A 20,975-nucleotide genomic window follows, 5' to 3' on the forward strand; every position below is an offset into this window, starting at 1 on the left:
GTCTCTATGTCTCTCTCTGTCTGGCAAGCACACACACCCTATAGCAAAAAAAAAAAAAAAAAAAAAAACCTCCACAAAAAAAAAAAAAAAAAAAGAATGACAAAGAACAAAACAGAAATTGGAAATGAACAATATCAGGAAAGAAACAGGGAATGTCTCCATAGACTCTGCAGACACCAAAAGGATAGTAAAGGAATATTATAAAATGCTACACAAATAAATTGGACAATTTAGGAGAAATGAACCGATTCTTTGAAAAACACAAACTACTGAAACTCATCCAATATGAAACAGATCATTATAGGTCACTTATAAGTGTTAAGAAAATTGAATTTGTCATTTTAAAACTCCCCAAAATAAATCCCCAGGCCCAAGTGGTTTTAATGGAGAAGTTTAGCAGACACTTAAAAAAGAATGACTACCACCAATTTTACACACTATCTTCCAGAAATTGGAAGGGGGAGAGAACACTTCTTACTCATTTTTATGAAGTTAGTATTGCACTCAAAACCAAAGACAGGACAAAAGAGAAACGACCAATATTCCTTTTAAATATAGACATGATAATCCTTGGCAAGATATTTGCAAATAGAATGCAGCAATATATAAAGAGAATTATATACCATAATCAAGTTTCAGGGATTCAAGGCTGATCTGGTGTTTGAAAACCAATGTTATCCACCGTACTAACAAGTTAAAGAAGAAAAATCACATGATCATATCAATTGATGTAGAAAAAGCACTTGACAAAATTCAGCACCATTCACGGCAAAAACTCTCAGAAAAATAGGAATAGAGAGAACTGTAACTTGACATAGAACATGTTTTTTGTTTTTTGTTTTTTGTTTTTAATATGCCTAGCGGTATATGTGCAGGCCAGAGACACACAGAGGGAAAGGGAGGAAGCTCCTTACAATAGGCATAGTCATGCTGCAATCCCTTCTTGTCCATTTACCCCTCCCTGAGTGATTTTGGGCACATATACTCACGTGCCTGACGCGTTTCTCAACCTCCAGGGCCGGGACTTAAATGCATCATTGACCATGTGGGACCTGGCTCCCTTAACCACTAGCTATGGAGCTGGCCCTCCCTTTTGTTTTGCCATTACACAAAGAATGGAATTCAAAGGGTTTCCTCAGCTCCTCTTTTACAAATCACTGTTGAAGACAGTGAGGATCCCTTTCATGCCTCAACTGCAATCCATGAGCAGACCCTGGCTTCAGTTCTAAACAAGACAATGGAAGCAGTAAGAGGAACCCATTGGGAAAAGGACTGCAGGTTTTCCTCTCAGCTCTCTCCCTCACACGGTGGAAAACCTCCCAAGAGTTCTGAAAGCAGCAGGGTGGGTTAATCTCGGGGAAGAAAGCTATCTCCTATTTCAAATACAGTATTGTTTATCATATACAGCATTGTTTATCATGCCCTGAAACATGCAGGAGGGAGTTTCCAGCATGGTCTCATAGGGGTCACCTCATGCCTACAGAGAAAGGTCCAGGATAAGCCAGAGTTTAGACAGGGAGCGCTCTGATCTGGGTGGATGGAGTTAGGCAGAGAAGGCCAGATCAGAGGCCACCCCTCAACAGCACACTACAGTGGTTTGAACTGCCACTCCTCAGCTGGGAGGGCAGAGCTTTTGAAGGGCTTGGCCTGCCGTCAGCTTCCCACCTTCCTTTTCTTGCTCTCCAGTGGGGACGACACAGAGTCTAGAAACTTAAAGGCACTGATACAAAGCCTGGGGTGCTAAGAGCACAGACCTTTGAATAGGCCCACCCCTGTCAGTTGTGAGGACCAGCAACCTCACCCCTAGGGCAGTGTCGAGTACCATCTGTGAAACTTCTCATGGTTTACAGAGTAGCTACACCCTCACAGCCTCAGCCATTACAGCTTTGTGGGCCAAAGATGACCCTTATCCCTATTTTACATGTGTCCAAGTTGAGCTTTGGAGAAATAAAAAGGATTACTCAAAGTAGTTCTCAAACTAAACTCATTCCGTTCTATAATCCTACCTTTATCAAGTTACCAATAATAATAATGATCAATTACTATTATCTTTTTGAGCATCTGTTTATACCAGACATATGATTAGGTGCTTCCTTTCCATTAGTTTGTCCCTCAATACAGCCCCAGGAGTAGCAGGGCGACCCCACTTCACAGACCCAGAGAGGTACTATCATACGAGGTCATCCTTGGTGCCACTGTTCTAACCACCTTAATGTGTATTAACTTACTCACTTTTCCTAGCAGTACTGTTAGAATAAACATGAATATCATTTCCATTTCAGAGATATGGGAGTGGAGGCTCAGAGACATCAGGTGAATTCTCTGAGGCCACACAGCAAGGACAAGGATCCAAACCTTGGTCTGAAGGAGCCTTGCCACTATTCTGCATCTCTGGCAGCACAAGCAACTTACTCAAGGAGACACATTTAGATGATGCCAGCATCTGATTGGCACCCCTGCCCAGCTAAAAACCCAGAACCTTCCCACCCAGCTGTCCCATCAGTAGGGCTGCAGGGGTGCTCTGGATCACGTGAGAGGTTTCCTCCTTTCTTTCCAAGAGACAATCCCCTGAGAAGCGGTCCCCAGAAGCAGGGTGCATAGAGGCAGAGCCCTTGATGACAGCATTGGGAGGGTCCGGTTGCCTAAGCATCATCCTTGGCCGATTCTCCTCTCTGCTGGTGGCTGGCTGGCTGAAACCAGCTCTGGACACTCTAAAAAAACTTTCCCTTGGTCCCCACTGGAAGAGCTGGATGAGAGGTGGAGGGGGAGCTGGGAGAACGAGTCGGTCCTCCACCAACCCTGTCTGTCCTTCTGGTAGGGGGAGAGAGCAGCCGGGTGGGGGTGAGGGAAAGGGGCGTAGAGGAGTGGTTCTGGAGTTGTGGGGAAGTGTAACCTAGCAACCACTGGGCTCATGCAGTCACAAAGCAGATAGACTTGCCCACAGGACAACAAGCCTTCCCCTTGATTTGTCCTCCTGCTCTTTCCTGCTCCAGCGGCAGGGCTCCTTACCCACATGCCATAGCAGGCACGCTCCTCGGTGAGTCCAGGGGCCTCCAGGGAGGAGATGGACATGCAAGGACCTAGTGGTGTGGAGCTGGAATGGGAAGTTTTGTGGCTGGGTGGTGGGGGGAAGACTTCAGACCTCTAGTGCTGGGGACCTGGGGACAGAGAGCAGGGCAGGGTTAGGGCAGGCCACAGTGAGGTCCTGCCTGTCCCACTCTGGAAAATATAGGCCTAGCCTGCCAGAGTCCTTGCTGACCCTGTTTGGTAGCTGTGAGTTGTGACCCTTTAATGGCTTATTAAATCAATTTAATAGGTCATATCTGATATTTATAAAGTGAAACAAAAAATCGAATGAAAATATCAGTGTGCATCACATATAGTGTGGTGAATATTGCTTCAAAATATTGTTTCAGTTTCACATACACACACAAGCACACATACACCTGTGAGTAAATGGGGTCTTGATGTAAAATGAATTTCTGACTATAGTCACAGTCAAAAGTGTTTTTGTTGTTGTTTTAGTTTGGCATTGGGTACGTGCACTTGTAGGGTGGGAGGAAATGGCCATGTCACAATCTCCTCTCCTCCCTTCTCCTCTTGGGATTGGGGGCACACATGCTTACTGGCCCAGCACGTTTCTCAAGCTGCTGGGTCTCGGACTCGAACTACTCAGTTGGCCATGTGGGATCCAGCTGCCTTAACTTCGGTACTACCTACTGGCCCTCCGCAGTCCAAAGTATGTGAAAGCCTCTGTTCTAAATAGTACCTTGTCCTATAAGCAAACAGATTTGGGGGTTCCAAATACCCCATCCTCAAGCTTGTAGCATCTGGGTACTCTTAACAGTCCAGCTCCAGCAACAAGGATGCCCAAAGCTCCCTTAAAGTGAAGCTCTGCCAGTCATTCTTAGAGAAAAGAGTGGGAGACTACCAGTCAGACACGTGGGCTCTGGTTCTTTGCTGTGTGACCTCAGCAAGTCTTGTTTCTTCCCTGACCTCAGACAATGCCGACCAGTCACACCCTAACTTGACGAAGCTGGCAGAGAGGGAAGCTCTGGGATCTTGTAGGTTCTGTGACTTTAAGGGTTATTTTCAGCTCACACTCATTTCCTGTCCCAGCCCCAGCCCCCGTGCTGTGGCTACATACTTCTCTCTAGGTCCATAGGTTTAGATTAATCTCACCCTTTGTTTTGACACCTATCATCTTCCACACATTTCATTTAATCAGTTTATTTAATGATATAATGAACACTAGGAAATGTACCACTGAAATCTAGAACTAGAAGTTCATAACTTAACACCTCTCCTTACTCCTACCCATCTGCCCTTCCTCAGAAGGAACCACTGTCTAAATTTCGTGCTCAGCATTTCCTTGCTCTGTGTGTGTGTGTGTGTGTGTGTGTGTGTGTGTGTGTGTGTGTATTTTAACACAGGTTTATGATCATCTTGTTAGCTTTTGAACTTTAATTTTTAAAAAGGATCTCAGGCTAGGACCAGCTACGTGGCGTGGTGGTTAAGGCAGCTAGATCCCACATGGCTAGTCACATGGTTTCAGTCCTGGGACCTGGCAACTTGAGAAATATGCCAGGCACATGTTCATAGATGTCCTAAATCACAAGAAGACGGAGAAATGGAGAAGAGGTTGCAGTGCGATCATGCCCTGCTCTAGTGGGTGCTTTCTCTTTCTCTCTCTCTCTCTCTGGTGAGCACACATACCCTCTGGCAAAAAATAAAAATCTTAAGCTATATAGTCTCCTAGAACTTGCTTTCTTTGACAGCATTATTTTTTGTAAGATTAATCTATGTTATTGCATGCAGCTTTGATTCATCACTTAGTTTCATAGCAATAACATGTTCCCCTGTCTGAATGTACGATGGCTTGTTTATCCACTCTTCTGCCAGTGGACCTTTGGGTTACCATCAGATTTTTACTATTTTTTCTTTTTTTTTTTTTTTTGGAGAGATTTTCACTGTAGGGCGCGTGAGCTCGCCAGACAGACAGAGAGAGACATAGAGACAGAAAGCGAGAAATCGCCCCCCAGGGGGGATGGTCACGCCACAATCCCTTCTCCTCCATTCTCCTCTCAGGATCTTGGGCACACACGCACACGCGCCCGGCGTGAGTTTTAAGCCACCGGGTCCGGGACACGAACCGCGGTCGACTACGTGGGAGTCCAGCGACATAGCCATTACGCTAACTGCTGGTTCCCAGATTTTTACTATTTTGAACAATGTTTGTATGAATATTCTTATAAAGAGCCCTTGATGCACATCTGCAAGAGTTTCTTGCTGGATGACACAGCATGCAAGTGTTTGATCTCACAAGAACTGCCAATTTCCTCCTTAGAGTGTCTGTTCCCGTTTACACTCCTACTACCAGTCTATGAGAGTTCTTGCTACCCAGCTTCGACCCTACTACTAAGTGCACTGGTCTTTGTCCTGTTGGAAATAGAACAAATGGCTACAGAGGTGACATCTCAGTTGGTTGAGCATCCACTGATGAGGTAAGATCCCAATGTCCACCCTACTGACCAAGGAGGTGGAGGGGGCAAGGTAGGGTGGAAGACAGAAGACAAATATAACCTTGGGGAACTCATTAAGCTGGGTGTCCAAGAGAAGCAGGTTTTCCTTGCCTTTCATGGCCAGTCAGCCAGGCCCCTGTGGGTCATCAGGCCTAAGTCAGCACAAGTGGGCCTATCAGGTATAAAGAAGAGGTGAGCAAGGGAGAGAATCCTTGAGCACAGGAATTCAGGGGATTTCAGGAGGTGACTTCCTCTGTTGGATGGGGGCAGAAGAGGCTGGCCAACAGTGGCTTTCAGAAAAGATTTACTTGTTTTTGTTTAAGTCCCAGATCCGTTAGAAGCGAATCAAGAATGGAACAGGAAACTCAGGGGCCCGGTCAGCGAAGTCCTCAGAGGGTCCCGGGGCAGCGTGCCTTGCTTAGCATATCCAGAGTCCACCTATACTCCTCCAGAGGGACTCCCTTCAGCCAGGGCCACCAGGAGAAGGGAGTGCAGTCAACCATCAGGCAGGTGGTCCCATCAGGCCCCCGGCAGAGAGTGGCCCACCGCTGGATCCTTGCTGGGCTGACCTCGACCTCTTCCTCCAGGGGCAGAGGAACAGCATCCTCAAGACTTCATCAGGATGGGGAGGGGTGCAGTGGGGGCCAGAGAACCTGAGACGGCTTGTCTCCAGTGAAGCTCAGCGAGAGCTTGAAGCTTCCCTGCAGCGTCACAGCGTCACAGCCCTGCTAGCCACCCCATCAGCTCTGCATCTCCGGGGAGGGACCCAGAGGAAGGGAAAGCGACTTGCTGACTTAGCCTGGCCTTGGCTCGGGCTTTGGCCCCCGGATGCTGAGTCAGGGCCAAGACTGCCCCTGAGGGTATTGGGGGAGGGTGACAGCCTCAAACTGGCTTCTCCTGGGCTGCCAACAATTTGGCTTGTGGAGGCGCCCTTGTTGGGACCAGCCCAGGCCCCTAGGGAGTATATATAAGGTGCCTTTGCCCCATCTCAGGTGTATGGATGAGTAGGTGGGTCTGTGGGTCTGTGGCTCCTCTTTCTGGTTTTAGAAATGGTGTTGGGGGAAAAAATTGGTCCTTGGGGGACTCCATCTGAGTTTTCTCAGATAGATCCCAGGTCTCTACTAAGGCATCTGGGGTAGACAGAGCTCAAGGACACTTGGAAGGCTTTGATGCCGTGGGTGTCTCTGGGGAACAGACTGTTAACACACACTGAGCTCTGAACTCCCGTGAGCACTGCTGCCAAGAGCAGGCTCCATGAGCTTTTCCTTAAACCTCTTCTTCAGTCCAAAGGCTGCGCTGAAACCGGAGAAGAAGTCAGGGCACTGGCCAAGGAGCCAGGGATACTCCAGCGGCTCGCAGAAAGAAGTGGTGATCCCAGGGGTTGTGGATTTCCAGCTGATTCAGGAGGCACTGAGGGTCCCCAAGCCCCAAACGCCCTGTGCCTACCGCTTTGGCCGTCTCAGCCACCACTCCTTCTTCTCCCGGCACCACCCTCACCCGCAGCGTGTGACCCACATCCAAGGTAGGGCCAGTGGGCCAGGGTCTACTTGGGGGGAGGGCCAAGGAGTTCTAGTAATTGGTCTTGAGAACTGGAAAGGAGGTGTTGCCTCCAGCCCTGTCTCAAGCTGAGGCCCAAAGAACATGAGAGCCTCAGCCAGGGTCATAGAGCTGCCAAGCACCCAAGCCAAGACTTGACTTGGGCGTCAGGTGAGTAGCACAGCCTCACAGGACAGCTCAAGAAGGGCACCTGCAGGATTCCCCTCACTGCTCAGTCTCTCGTTCCACAGAGCAGAAAAAGGGATGCATGTTCTGCCCCACAGCTGGGCTCTGTTCTCTCACTCAGGCCATTTCACCCACTCAGTCATCCCTCCATCAAGTATTTACTTAGTGGGAACTACAGGTAAGGGGATCTGACCAGGAACAAAACAGACATTGTCGCTACCCTCCTGGAACTGAGCTCCAGTGGGGAAGAATGGCAAATAGGTAAGGTGCCAAGTGCCAAGGCCACAGAGGGGAGACTGCTCTCGCTAAAAGGTGGTTATAGAAGGTCTGAGCAATACCATGACATTTTTAAAGAACTAAAGGAAGAGAGTATGAGGAGAGCAATGTCCCAGGAAGATGGATCAGCCCATACAAAGACCTTCAGGCTGGGGACCCTGGCTCTGTTGAAAAAACAACAAGGAAGCCTACAGGTGGCTGGAGCAGAGGAAGGAGGGGAGAAGAAAATTATGTCAAAGAGGCAACCAGGCTAGGTCTGACGGGCCTCTCATGCTACTGTTGTCACCATCACCACTGCCATGAAGCCGCTCCCTGAGATACTGGAGATGGAGCCACTGGAAGGTTGGGAGCACAAGAGTGTGAGCTGTGTTAGCAAAGTCACCCTGGCCTTTGTCTCGGTGGCGGCTCGGACCAGGTGGGTAGCAGTGGGCAGTCAGTGGCCTATTCTTAGAGATAGAATAAAGGTAAACTGGTAGGACTCGGCAAGTGATTGAAAAGTGGAGCATGAGAGGAAGAGAGAAGTACAGACTGACCCTGGGGCTCCAGAGCTGAGCACTGGAGAACTGAAGTGCATTGGCTGAGAAAAAGCAGTCTCTGCAAGGCTGTGGAGTGAGAGGACAAAGGGTCTGGTCTTGAACTTGGACTTGTAAGATGTGAAATACAAAGATGACTTTGAGACCTCCAGACGAAGGGAGGTATAGGTAGGCAGTCAGAGCTGAGTGTAGGGGAGAGAGACGATTATGACAGCGTTTAGAAAAGACACGTTGGGGGTTTAAGTGATGTGCCTGGGTGGGATCATCCAGGAGTCCATGAAGATCCAGAAAGGAAAAATATGGGAACTGGACCCTAGGAACCCCGATATTAAGAAATAGAGAAGGTTGAAAAACTTCCACAGAGGAAATGAGGACAAGCCAGTGACTTGGGGAAGGGCAGGAGAGTGAAGGGGTCCTGGGACGATGCTAAGTGCCAACTGGGTTGGTCCTTCAAATATAACTCTCAGTAATAATGAAATGACCACCCAGACTTCAGGCTGAGGGATCTAATCGCCTCCAGACTGTCCTGCATGCCACTTCACACAAGCTGGCAGTGGACATTTCTCCCCGAGGTCTAGTTCCATCTCTCTCTCTCTGTGACTTAATGCCCCACCCCAACATCCTCATATTAAAGCTTCCCACTCCTGTGTGTCACACCTGTAATTCATTTCCCTGTCATAGGAAACCAGAAGGACCTGAGGACTGGGGATCTAGGAAGCCCAAGTTCTGTCTCATCTCTGCCCAACTCACTGCATGGCCCTGAGTAGGTCCCTTTCCCTGTCCACTCTAAGTACGCCCATGGGTAAGGCGGTCACTGGTCTAGGCAGTTGCAAGGGTCCTTCCAGGTCAGGTGGTCTACGGGCTTGTGGTGACTAGGAAAAGTGGAGTCAGAGCTCTCCCTGCCCACCAGCCTCTTTCTGGCCTCCTAGAGCTTTGGGGGCTCACCCAGGTCTTCCCGGCCATATCATCTAAACCCTTCACAGATCTCACCGGAAAGCCTGTCTGTGTTGTCAGGGACGAGTTCTCTCTGACCTCCTTGCCTCAGCCTGCACTCTTATCCCGCTGTCTGATGGGGATGCCCACCATCTCTGTCCCCATTGGAGACCCACAGTCCAATCGGAACCCCCAGCTTTCTTCTGGTGAGTACATGGGCCATACCCTGCAGCCTTGGGGCTCACACCTCTTCCCACTTGGGTGGATGCCTGAGAAGGAAAGGGTCTTTGCTCTTAGGTCAATGAGGTCCACTGGGGGAACCCAACTTATTTCCTCATTCCCTTGGGGAGCTCTCTATATTATCTCTACACTATCCCCCATAGCCCAGGTCCCCCTGTTTGGATCACAGTCATATGACATACAGCTGTGGCATGATAGAAATGATACTTGAGACTCAGTACCTTGTCTGCTCAGGCACTGACCCATCAGAATAGTCACCCACAGCCCTGAAGCAGCCTGCTGGAGGCTATCATTTACCCTTTCATTACTGCAGTGCAAGAAAGTTAGGCTGGTGGGGGTGGGGGGGGATGGATCCTGGGGAAGGGCTGAGGCAGCCAGTACCAGGCTGCAGGGTTCTTTGCCAACCTCTCTAGGGAGCAGCTCGTTATCTTAACAACTGGCACAGCTACACATTCTGGCTTCAGGCACCTACAAGAGGCAAGGCTAAATTAAAGCACATGCACCTTGGCACATGTCACCAAATGTTCTCCAGTACTCCCAGTAATGCCACAGGCCAGCCCCTCTGTAAGAGAAGCAACCATCATTCTACCCTGCCTCACCCCCCAGTGTGAGTTCCAATCCTTCTTCATCAAGGGCATTGCCTGTCCCTCTAAGATGTGGGGCAGGAAAGCCCAGAAGGAGAGGAGACTCTTCTACATAGAACCCTCCCTGCCCTCCTGAGCCTGGTGCCACAGGGAGGGGGAGGAGGACCCCAGATATCAGTTGGCAGGATCTTGTCCCCTCCTCCCAGAAGCCTGGAAGAGTGAGTTGAAGGAGCTGGCTTCCCGGGTGGCCATCTTCACCAAGGAGAATGAGCTGAAGAACAAAGAGGTGGGTGTGGAACAAAGGAGCTGTCTAGGAGGAGGTGAAATGGATCCATTTCTTTGTAACAGAATCCCTCTCAAGGCGTTGGACCTAACCAGAGTTCCTTGGAAGCTCTGCTGTTGGCTCTGGGGAAGAGGGCCAATGAGTACAACGTCAGGGAGGTGGGCCACGGTGAGGGCCAAAGGAGGGAGAAAATACAGCCACGTGGAGAAACCCAAGAAGGGTGTAGAGGAGAGGTGCTTGGGGGGGGCCCGCTCAGTGTAGACGTGGGTTGTTTACAAGTGGACGGGGGAGGCATGCTGAGCAGAGGCACCTCACACAGAAGCTGGCAAATGTAGGACATTTTTAGACACCAGGGTCCAGAGGACAGGGTACTAGGGGACCACTGACATCAAAGGTGGAGAGCAGAAGCTTGTTCATTTCCCTACTTAGCCTAGCATCTAATCACGTAAGGAGTAGCACTGAAGGATTTCAGATGGATGGCGGTGACCAATGTGATAAACAGTAAGGACAACTTGAAGGTTATTGGGATTGATCTTAGGACAGGCCTGACCCCTGAGGCTGGGTCTGATCCTGCCCTTTGTCTTCAGCAACCAGAGTGGACAGGCAGGGGCCTGACTTCTCAACCTACGCAAAGCTAACTCACTGCAGCACTCAGGCAGCTCCACTCAGCCATGTGGGTTTGTTTTCTTATCTTTAAAATGGGGAGGATACTGCCAGTCTTGGCCAGAATTGCAAAAGGCAGGCTTCCCAGGGAAAGACAGGATGCCAAGCTGTGGGGGACACAGAAGGGGCAGCTGAGCTAGGAGTTCAGGAAGATGAAGAGACCTTGGTGCAGGACACTGTCTTGAAATCTGATGGACTGGGGAGGGGCAGCAAGGAGGCTCGGTCTGGGAGGAAGAACAAAGAACACCCAGGTGTCCAGCGTTCAGCCCTCTGAGGCTGTTTCCTGAAAGAAGAGTTTTGCTACATAAGCCGTCTACAGTGGGAGGGCTTGCAGCTGGGGAGCTAGTCAGGGATGCTGCCCATGTAGTCAGGGAGGAGTCCTCTCGACCTCCTGGCCTCAGCCACATTCTTATCCCGCTGTCTGATGGAGATGTCTAGGACAGGGTGGTGGCAGCCTGGATGATATTCTGGGTCCCTGGTGATGCTGTGATGCTGGGCTTTGTGGGGCATCCTGGACAAGTGACCTGGACATGTGACCTGGCTGCTTCCTGCTTCCCATCCCAATCGCTGCCTGGAGTCTCTGGCCACTTATTTCCCAGCAGAAGGAGGAGCCTGCTCGGGAGCAGGGAGCGAAGTACTCGGCTGAGACTGGTAGGCTCATCCCCACTTCAACCCGAGCTGCTGGGCGCCGCAGCTCCCACCAGGGTCAGCGGAACCACCCTTCAAGCAGAGATGGAGGACTTCAGACCTTCCTCCTACAGGATCAGGAGCTGCTGGTGAGGCCCTGGCCTGAGGGCAAAGGCTATAGCAGTTCCCAGGTTCCCGGCCTCTCCCAGCTAGGGTTCTTACAAACTGTTTTAAGTCTGGCCTCCCTCAGGGATACTGGCACCCAGGATTGCCAGCCTGGAAAACCCCAGTCCCAGGAGTCAGCAGCCTGGGCTCTAGTCCTCACTCTCTCTAGGTTTCTGTGTGAGTTTGTCCCTGTCTGTGAAAGTCCTTTCCCCTCTTTGGGCCACAGTTCCACGATCCATCCAAATGGAGACTATCACACATTACCGGCTGTGGCATGCAATGAGTTAATGGAGAGAGTGCAGTGGTAGAATGAGAAGCATGGGTTGGAGGTCCCGTCTAGTGTGTTCTAGGCCATATCCGAGGAGGTGCAGCCTGCAGCCAGTCCCAGCCTGGTCTCTCACAATCTAGAAGGATTTGGGCCTATGCTTCAGGGGAGCACAGAATTCCCCTCCTCCACGTTTGAGTTTCCCCACTGAGGCCTAAGACGAGTTTGTGCTTCATTCCCATGGGTTAAGTCACTGGAGGTCCCTGTTAAAATGCACACATGTCTTCCAGGAGAGGTCAGACATAGAGCCAGCCCCTTGTCACCTTCCTTCTGACCAGCACTTTCAGATATGCTGTCCCTTGGGAGCCTTGCAATAGTCCAATGAGATGGAGAGAGTAGACAGGGCCCAGGACCCCCAGTCCACATATGGGGAAACTGAGGCTCGCCAGGTGATATTCCATGGCCCAGGTCCCCCAGAGAAGGAGCAGTGTAGCCAGGACTAGAACACAGTACTTTCTCCACCGTAGGGCAGCTACACCTCGCCTGGAATTAGGTTCTCGGGTCCTGTGGGGAGGGGGCAAAGGGCAGGTAAGTTGGATGCGAAGCACGGAGAAGGGCCCCGGGCAGATCAGGGTGGGCCACCACAGTGGGTGGTGCCTGGGGGGTGGTACTTGTGGAACATCCCCCCTCACTTCCCCCCTTAAGTAGGCATAGGCTGGGGAGAGGCCCAGCACAGTTCCCGCTCTGCCAAGGACAAGGCAGACCTGCTGGGGACCGATGGGCCTTGCCAGGTCCTGGGGAGATTGATGCCAAGTGCTGGGGAAACCTCACTTTCCTAGGACTCCAAGGGCTCCGCCTCCCACCAATGGCCCCAGTTCGTGCTCGCCATAGCCAAGTTCGCCATCACCAGCTTGGCCTAGGGAGACCCCGTAGCTCATCCGACACAGAGCTGGAGCTTCTCCTGATGCTACTTGAATGGAGAAAGCAGGAGGAAAGGAGGCCCGAAGTAGCAAAGATGTCAAAGGCTAAGAAGGCAGCTAGGAGCCAAGTGCACAAGCTACCCGGCAGGAAGGAGCCCCAAGCTGGGCAATTTGCAGGACCAGTTCACCTTGACCCTCGGGCTATCCACTGGGATCTACCCACCTCTTTGCTAAGATCTCCAGACTCCTGGAGCTTCAGGGTTGGGAGGCCTGTGGGGTTCCTGAAATCCCTACACCACGGACTCGGGCATGTAGGACTCGGTGCGTCTCCAAAAGCTGCCTAGCCAGCTCTGACTGCTTCCCAGTGAGGGACACAGGGGTACAACGAGCCTGAGCAGGCTCCAGGGATGAGGGGCCCACATATCTGATGTCTGAGGCTTAGTTCTGCCACAAACTTCCTGTTAGGTGTCTTCTTTTCTGAAGGCCTCTGACTCTTTACCTGTCCAGTGGGGAGGTTAGGGATCTTCCTCTAGGACTGATGTTGGAGAAGGTCCTCTTTAAAGTGCAATATTCCATTCAGAGGGAGGCAGGGGCCATTGAGGGGACCAATTTAGCCAAGCAAGGGACTAGGAGACCAGTTTGAAGGGAGGGCCTCTTGTGCCCTCTGAACCCACATTTCCCTGTACTCTTGGCTAGAACATGCCTTCTGGTCTCACTGACCCAGGCCCATCCTCCTTCCCACAGGTCCTGGAGCTCCTTTGTCAGATCCTGCAAACAGACTCGCTAAGTGCAATCCAGTTCTGGCTGCTCTCCGCTCCCCCCAAGGGTGAGGACACAGCCCAGTGGACCTATGTTTGGAGGCCGCCAATGTCTTGCTCTTGTTCTCTGGTTCTTTAGGACTCACATGTCATTCAGATCCCACCCCAGGGCCTTCCGCCAGGCCCTTGCCTCCTTTTTGGAGCCCCAAACTAACCCTTTCCTACTGGACAATGTCACTCCTTCCTCCTCACCATCTCTCAGAAGGATTCCTGTGACCCTGCTCCTTGGAGGGAACCCTCCTTAAGGCTGACCTCAGCTCCAGGCACCTGGTATGGAGAAATCCATAGACCATACTTAGCAGACCCAGCCCCTCACACACCATAGTGGGAAATATTCTCTCTCTCTCTCTCTCTCTCTCTCTCTCTCTCATACACACACACACACACACACACACACACAAACTGGTACAAGTATACACACATAAGAACACACATGTAGGCACATGAGCACATGAAAACACATGAAGGTACATACTAGGACAGTGAGTGGAGGACTCATCTAGGAGGGAGCAGGAGTGATGAGAGCCGGGAAGCTAATTAGAGAAGGCTTCCTGGATGAGAGTAAAGGAGGGGAAGAAGGATGGGGAAGGCCAGTCTCCAGTAGACTTCCCAGGTGTGGTGGGCAGGAGGGCCAGACAAGGCCAAGAACAGGTACATACATGCTTGTGTGGCAGGAGAGACGTGGAATGTCTGGGCACTCAGAATACACAGGGCAGGAGAGACATGGGGAACTCCTTGACCCAGGCCTGTGTGCAGAATATAATGGTTGGAGCAAGCTGCCCTCAGCCAGGGTTTGGCAAGAGCGGGATTCCCTACTTCTGGAACTGAGGACTTCACCCCTGGGCTGCACTTTCAGAGAAAGACCTGGCTTTGGGACTCCTGCAGACAGCGGTGGCTCAGCTCCTTCCCCAGCCCCTAGTCTCTATTCCCACAGAAAAACTTTTGAGCCAGCTCCAAGATGTCCAGGAACCATCTCAAGAAAAGCAACAGCCACTCTACAGGTAGGTGAGCTCCAATCCCTCACCTGCCCTCCTGTTCCCAGAACTGCTCCCTCACATTCAGCCATCTGTCCTCCCAGGTGAGACTAGTGGGGCCTAGCCCCTCCCTCAGGGGCCCTACAGTACTGCCCATACTGCTTGAAGGCTAGCTGCCAGCCTGAAGGGCTGCCTGAGGTGTCATCAGTGTCGGTTGTAGCACAAAAAGGCTGGATAAGCCACACTGTCATTCAGAAACTCTTGGTCTACTGGTAGATACTGGTAGAGAGGGAATACTGACTCCAAGCAAGCTCAAGTATCTCTGAACCCATATTAAGTGCTCTGGATGGCTAGAGGAGAAAGATGAATTATGAATGGGGGCCATCCTCACAAAGCAGGAGAGTAGAGCCCGAATGTTAGCAAGGTGACTAACAGTACAGAGCATCTAATATGTTTGTTAGGCACTGCTGGATGTTTTACATAGTTCTAGTCCACACGAAACCCACTGAGGCAGTATCACCTCCATTGCACAAATGAGAAAACTGAGGCTCAGGAACAATTGAATGACTGCAGAGGGTTAGTTTAGTGACCATCCCTACAGCTCCAGTGGTAGGAGGGCCTTGGTTCCCAGGGATCATAGCAGTTCTGGAGCCACAGTTTTCTGGGGCCTGCTTAGGTGATACGGGAAGGTCACCAGCATGCCAGCCTTGGACAGACGCTTTCTGGCTCTTCAGGAGGGGCAACTCCTGACTCTCCCTGGGGTGAACAGCTGAATGCACCTTCACTACCTTCCTCACCTCCTCACCTACCCTGCCACCTGCAGTAGCAAGTTTCCAGCCTGGCCATCCCAACTTCTCCTTTGTATTCGGTTATAGTCAATCCCCGAAGAAGGCAATGACACCACCTCTACTAAAAAGCGAAAAACCAGGTAAGATTCTATGCACTGAGTCATTCTGGGGCTCATCAAAGCCCATTCTGGCTTTAGATCCTCAGGGGAGACAAGACAAGTTGGAGATGAATCCCTGCCCAGGGAAACTGCTCATTCTACCTATTCATTCATTCTTTTGTTTATTTATTCAATGAATGTTTATTGATCACTCACTATGTGAGTTCTGGGTTCATTGGGGAAGAATTTCAACAAGTTCCTGCTGTCACAGGGCTCATATCCTAGGGAGGAAAAGTACAGACAATGACCAAGGGGTGAGTGCTGTAAGGAAAAGTGTTGGACAGTGATGAGGACTGGCAGAGTTGGCAGGGGGTTCCCAGAGCTGAAAGACAGTAAAGATCCAGCTCTATACAGGTCCAGGAAGAGCCTACAGGCAGCACTCCCACCTGCCTGGCAAGCAGGCCAGGATAGCCAGGCCCCAATGTGAGGGAACAGAGGTAAGAGACAGATGAGATAGGTGGGCATGGCCAGCCTGTGGTAAGGCCAGATGTGTATTCTCATGCAGATTCTATGGAGATGTGGAGGTATGGGATGGTTAGAAGCAGGGTGTGCATGACTATGGGGGCGAGAAGGGATGAGGGAGATTGAGGCCACTGCAGCTGTTCAGATGCCTTAGAGCAAAGCACATGGAAGTGGGAGTAGAGCTGGTGGGAAACAGGACAGATATCCACTGTGTACCTTATTCTCCTTCACCAGATGTAAAGGTCCTGAGTGCCTGGCAGGGTGTCTGACAGAGAGTAGGCATTTAACTGACATTTATTACCTGGCTGTTGAAAGACAAGAGGGTGGTGACAAGGCTCAGAGAAGGGAATCAGCTCATCCCAGTTCACCAGCAATGCCAAGAGCAAATATGGGGCTTGACTTGGGCCTCCCCACCCTGCACTCAGACAGCCACTCAGGGCCTAATGGTTGGAGCAAGCTGCCCTCAGCCAGGGTTTGGCAAGAGCGGGATTCCCTACTTCTGGAACTGAGGACTTCACCCCTGGGCTGCACTTTCAGAGAAAGACCTGGCTTTGGGACTCCTGCAGACAGCGGTGGCTCAGCTCCTTCCCCAGCCCCTAGTCTCTATTCCCACAGAAAAACTTTTGAGCCAGCTCCAAGATGTCCAGGAACCATCTCAAGAAAAGCAACAGCCACTCTACAGGTAGGTGAGCTCCATCCCTCACCTGCCCTCCTGTTCCCAGAACTGCTCCCTCACATTCAGCCATCTGTCCTCCCAGGTGAGACTAGTGGGGCCTAGCCCCTCCCTCAGGGGCCCTACAGTACTGCCCATACTGCTTGAAGGCTAGCTGCCAGCCTGAAGGGCTGCCTGAGGTGTCATCAGTGTCGGTTGTAGCACAAAAAGGCTGGATAAGCCACACTGTCATTCAGAAACTCTTGGTCTACTGGTAGATACTGGTAGAGAGGGAATACTGACTCCAAGCAAGCTCAAGTATCTCTGAACCCATATTAAGTGCTCTGGATGGCTAGAGGAGAAAGATGAATTATGAATGGGGGCCATCCTCACAAAGCAGGAGAGTAGAGCCCGAATGTGACTAACAAGTACAGAGCATCTAATATGTTTGTTAGGCACTGCTGGATGTTTTACATAGTTCTAGTCCACACGAAACCCACTGAGGCAGTATCACCTCCATTGCACAAATGAGAAAACTGAGGCTCAGGAACAATTGAATGACTGCAGAGGGTTAGTTTAGTGACCATCCCTACAGCTCCAGTGGTAGGAGGGCCTTGGTTCCCAGGGATCATAGCAGTTCTGGAGCCACAGTTTTCTGGGGCCTGCTTAGGTGATACGGGAAGGTCACCAGCATGCCAGCCTTGGACAGACGCTTTCTGGCTCTTCAGGAGGGGCAACTCCTGCCTCTCCCTGGGGTGAACAGCTGAATGCACCTTCACTACCTTCCTCACCTCCTCACCTACCCTGCCACCTGCAGTAGCAAGTTTCCAGCCTGGCCATCCCAACTTCTCCTTTGTATTCGGTTATAGTCAATCCCCGAAGAAGGCAATGACACCACCTCTACTAAAAAGCGAAAAACCAGGTAAGATTCTATGCACTGAGTCATTCTGGGGCTCATCAAAGCCCATTCTGGCTTTAGATCCTCAGGGGAGACAAGACAAGTTGGAGATGAATCCCTGCCCAGGGAAACTGCTCATTCTACCTATTCATTCATTCTTTTGTTTATTTATTCAATGAATGTTTATTGATCACTCACTATGTGAGTTCTGGGTTCATTGGGGAAGAATTTCAACAAGTTCCTGCTGTCACAGGGCTCATATCCTAGGGAGGAAAAGTACAGACAATGACCAAGGGGTGAGTGCTGTAAGGAAAAGTGTTGGACAGTGATGAGGACTGGCAGAGTTGGCAGGGGGTTCCCAGAGCTGAAAGACAGTAAAGATCCAGCTCTATACAGGTCCAGGAAGAGCCTACAGGCAGCACTCCCACCTGCCTGGCAAGCAGGCCAGGATAGCCAGGCCCCAATGGGAGGGAACAGAGGTAAGAGACAGATGAGATAGGTGGGCATGGCCAGCCTGTGGTAAGGCCAGATGTGTATTCTCATGCAGATTCTATGGAGATGTGGAGGTATGGGATGGTTAGAAGCAGGGTGTGCATGACTATGGGGGCGAGAAGGGATGAGGGAGATTGAGGCCACTGCAGCTGTTCAGATGCCTTAGAGCAAAGCACATGGAAGTGGGGTAGAGCTGGTGGGAAACAGGACAGATATCCACTGTGTACCTTATTCTCCTTCACCAGATGTAAAGGTCCTGAGTGCCTGGCAGGGTGTCTGACAGAGAGTAGGCATTTAACTGACATTTATTACCTGGCTGTTGAAAGACAAGAGGGTGGTGACAAGGCTCAGAGAAGGGAATCAGCTCATCCCAGTTCACCAGCAATGCCAAGAGCAAATATGGGGCTTGACTTGGGCCTCCCCACCCTGCACTCAGACAGCCACTCAGGGCCTTTTCAAGAGAAGGGATCTCTAGGCAGCTCCCAGGATGGGCTCAGCCCCCTCCAGATCCTCTCCTGCCTGCTCTCTCCCCTTCCTCCAGAGTATATTGGGAAAGCTCAAGTTCTCCGAATGCATTCCAGCCAGAACACAGTGGACGAAACATCAAAGACAAAGGCAGAGAGCTGAGAAGCCCTCACAACCTCTCATGCCCTGCTCAGAAGCAGACCCCGAATTCAGGGCTGCATCTGCTCTTACCACCTCAACAGCAGTACCGAATGCCCTACCACAAAGAGTCTACTTAATAAATCCTGTCTTCCCGTTCAGAGGACAGTTCCACTTTTCTAGCCATAGAAGGTCTGTGCTTGGGGTCATTTATTCCAGGAAAGGAGGTGACCTGCTTTGAACTATCCTCACTCCCATAGAGAAAGCCCAAGGGCTACTCTCTATATAGGGCTTACCTGGCTTTTTATGTTCCAGAGACCTAAAGGGAAGATGATAATTGGGGTAGCCAAGAAAGAGGCTCTATTCCTCCTGGAGCCAAAACACACAGGCCTCTGGATAGTTTAGAGTGGCAGTCAGGGAACACATAGCCCCCCCTTGAAATGATCATTGTCTTAGTCTGTTAGTATGTTGCTAAACAGAAACACCTTAGAGTGAGTGATTTATAAAGAATAGAGGTTTATATGCCTCATGATTCTAGTGACTAGAAAGTCCAAAGGCATGAGACCACCACTGGGAGGGAGGGGGACCCAAGAGTCTTTATCTTTGCCCCTGCCACCAGTTTGTTTCATCACACATGACCAACAGAAGCACAGAGAGAAGGTGGACATGTGCAAGGAGATAGGAAACGGAATTTTCCTCTTCCTTTATTTGTCCTTCCCATGCCTCATTCATTTGGATGGTCCCCTCCCATTAGACTCCATCACTTAAAGGTTTCATCAAACCATTATAGAGGGGACTAAGTTTGAACATGAACCTTTGGGGGGCAAACTATTATCTAAACCATATCAATCATTGTTACCGATTTTTGTTTCTATCATGTGCCCAGCACTGAAGCAGCTACTTAGGTAATAGCTGATGAGGAGCACTATGGGAATTGCTCTACTATTTTATATGTGGTACCATAAGGAGACTTCAAAATGTTCTTGGGAAAATGGAAGTATGCGGTTGTTTTTGTGTGGTACCAAAAATTTAGTATAATTTTGTATAATTTTGTTTGTGACTATAACAACAGAAACAGTATGGCTTTAAATATTTTTGAGAAAATATTTACATGTCACCTACTCAAATTGTTGAAAATAAAATGACCAGCACACTAGGCACACATAAACCCTTTCAGTTCAGCCCTGCCTACCAAGTATTCTGTGATATACCATCCCCTAGAAAAGATCAGTCTCTTTTTCTTCCTTCAAAGTCTTTCTCAAGATAATCCTCTGGTGTGGTTGCTCTTTTGCAATCTCTACTGATTACAATGCTGGACTGGAAAAGTCCAGGTTATTTTATTTTATAAATTATTTCATATATCTTCTCTAATCCTCTATCAGGCAGAACTATTTATGGTGCCAGGCCATCTTTCTAAGAGTTTCTGTTGGCTTATGTGAGATCCACCTTCGTTCCATAGTTTTCTGATTAATCTTCAGGTATTACATTCCAGTCAAAGCCCTGTCCAATAATGAGTATTTCCAATTTCTGATTCAATACAACAAGCATTATTGAACTTGTTCAAATAACTCTTCTGCCACAAACTAAGAATACTCCCAAATATTTCCAATTCAAGAAGGGTCAGGAAGGAAGAAAAGTTTATGTTTCTATTTAAAGAAATAAACAAGAAAAAGGAAAATATTTTAACATATTGCTGAACCTATCAACAACTCAGAAGAAAGTAATATGTTTAAATTGGGAAAACAAAGCATAGTAAAAAAATAAATAAATCAGTAATGTTTTACTCAAAAGTCATAAAATTCTATTTCACCATTTCAATCTTATGTTCAAACTCTCTTCTGTTGAATATGCAGTGTTAGTGTGGTCCAATCATTCCATTTAAATCCTGGAAGTTAACAGTCAACATTATTATTGATATTTCTTGTCCTTAACATTAAATTGGTGATTTTCTTGGTAGCCTTTTGTTCCCTTATTTCTGTATGTGTCTTAGTTTTTATGGTAGAGCACTCCTTTCAGAACTTTTTGAAGAGTGGGTCTGCTATTGACAAATTCTTTCAGGTCTTGTTTATCTGAGAATATTTTTATCCTTTCTTTCCATATGAAAGATAATCTTGTCAGGTATAGTATTCTTGGTTGAAACTGTTTTTCGCTTAACACTTTGAATATATTTTCGCATTCTTTCCTTGCTCACATTGTTTCTGATGAAAGCTCTGAGGTTAGCCTGATGGGATAACCTTTATAAGTAACCTGATGTTTCTCTCTTGCCAATTTTAGTATCTTGTCTTTGTCTGTAGAGTTGGCCAGTCTGGCTATGATGTGCCTTGGAGATCTTCTTGGGTTGATTCTATTAGGGGTCCTTTGTATTTCTTGGGTCTGGATATCTGAATGCCTCTCTAG

The 20,975-nt window shown here is 49.5% G+C and overlaps 2 protein-coding genes across 7 annotated transcripts in view; one reads left to right on the forward strand and one right to left on the reverse strand.

Moving 5' to 3' along the window:
• SGPL1 (sphingosine-1-phosphate lyase 1) overlaps positions 1-20,975 on the reverse strand; it is a 138,721-nt gene that overhangs the window by 107,426 nt on the left and 10,320 nt on the right. The gene's annotated exons all lie outside the window — the stretch shown is intronic.
• TBATA (thymus, brain and testes associated) lies at positions 2,729-18,993 on the forward strand. 6 transcript variants are annotated; one of them, XM_006142275.2, is made up of 10 exons: positions 2,729-3,037; positions 5,348-5,504; positions 6,806-7,044; positions 9,037-9,192; positions 10,017-10,096; positions 11,356-11,532; positions 13,478-13,559; positions 14,408-14,552; positions 15,401-15,453; positions 18,517-18,985. In XM_006142275.2, exons 2-10 carry the CDS (start codon positions 5,458-5,460, stop codon positions 18,600-18,602), a joined length of 1,065 nt encoding a protein of 354 aa, XP_006142337.1. In that variant the 5' UTR covers positions 2,729-3,037; positions 5,348-5,457; the 3' UTR covers positions 18,603-18,985. The 6 variants fall into 6 exon arrangements, with proteins under 6 accessions (XP_006142337.1, XP_027623525.1, XP_027623521.1 ...); XM_027767724.1 differs by lacking the exon at positions 2,729-3,037 and having other exon boundaries at positions 5,175-5,504; positions 14,486-14,552; positions 18,517-18,993; XM_027767720.1 differs by lacking the exon at positions 2,729-3,037 and having other exon boundaries at positions 5,183-5,504; positions 10,020-10,096.

Source organism: Tupaia chinensis, unplaced genomic scaffold, assembly GCF_000334495.1.
Source record: "Tupaia chinensis unplaced genomic scaffold, TupChi_1.0 Scaffold000072_1, whole genome shotgun sequence".
NCBI classification, from domain to species: Eukaryota; Metazoa; Chordata; class Mammalia; order Scandentia; family Tupaiidae; genus Tupaia; species Tupaia belangeri.

What these genes read in the sequence shown, in the direction of transcription:
- TBATA (XM_027767711.1), top strand. Translation starts at nt 5,266, where the DNA reads ATGCACATCTGCAAGAGTTTCTTGCTGGATGACACAGCATGCAAGTGT. An exon ending in GTTGAGCATCCACTGATGAG is followed by an intron (nt 5,505 to 6,805) that starts GTAAGATCCCAA and finishes CCTCTTCTTCAG; the next exon opens with TCCAAAGGCTGCGCTGAAAC. An exon ending in GAACCCCCAGCTTTCTTCTG is followed by an intron (nt 9,193 to 10,016) that starts GTGAGTACATGG and finishes CCCTCCTCCCAG; the next exon opens with AAGCCTGGAAGAGTGAGTTG.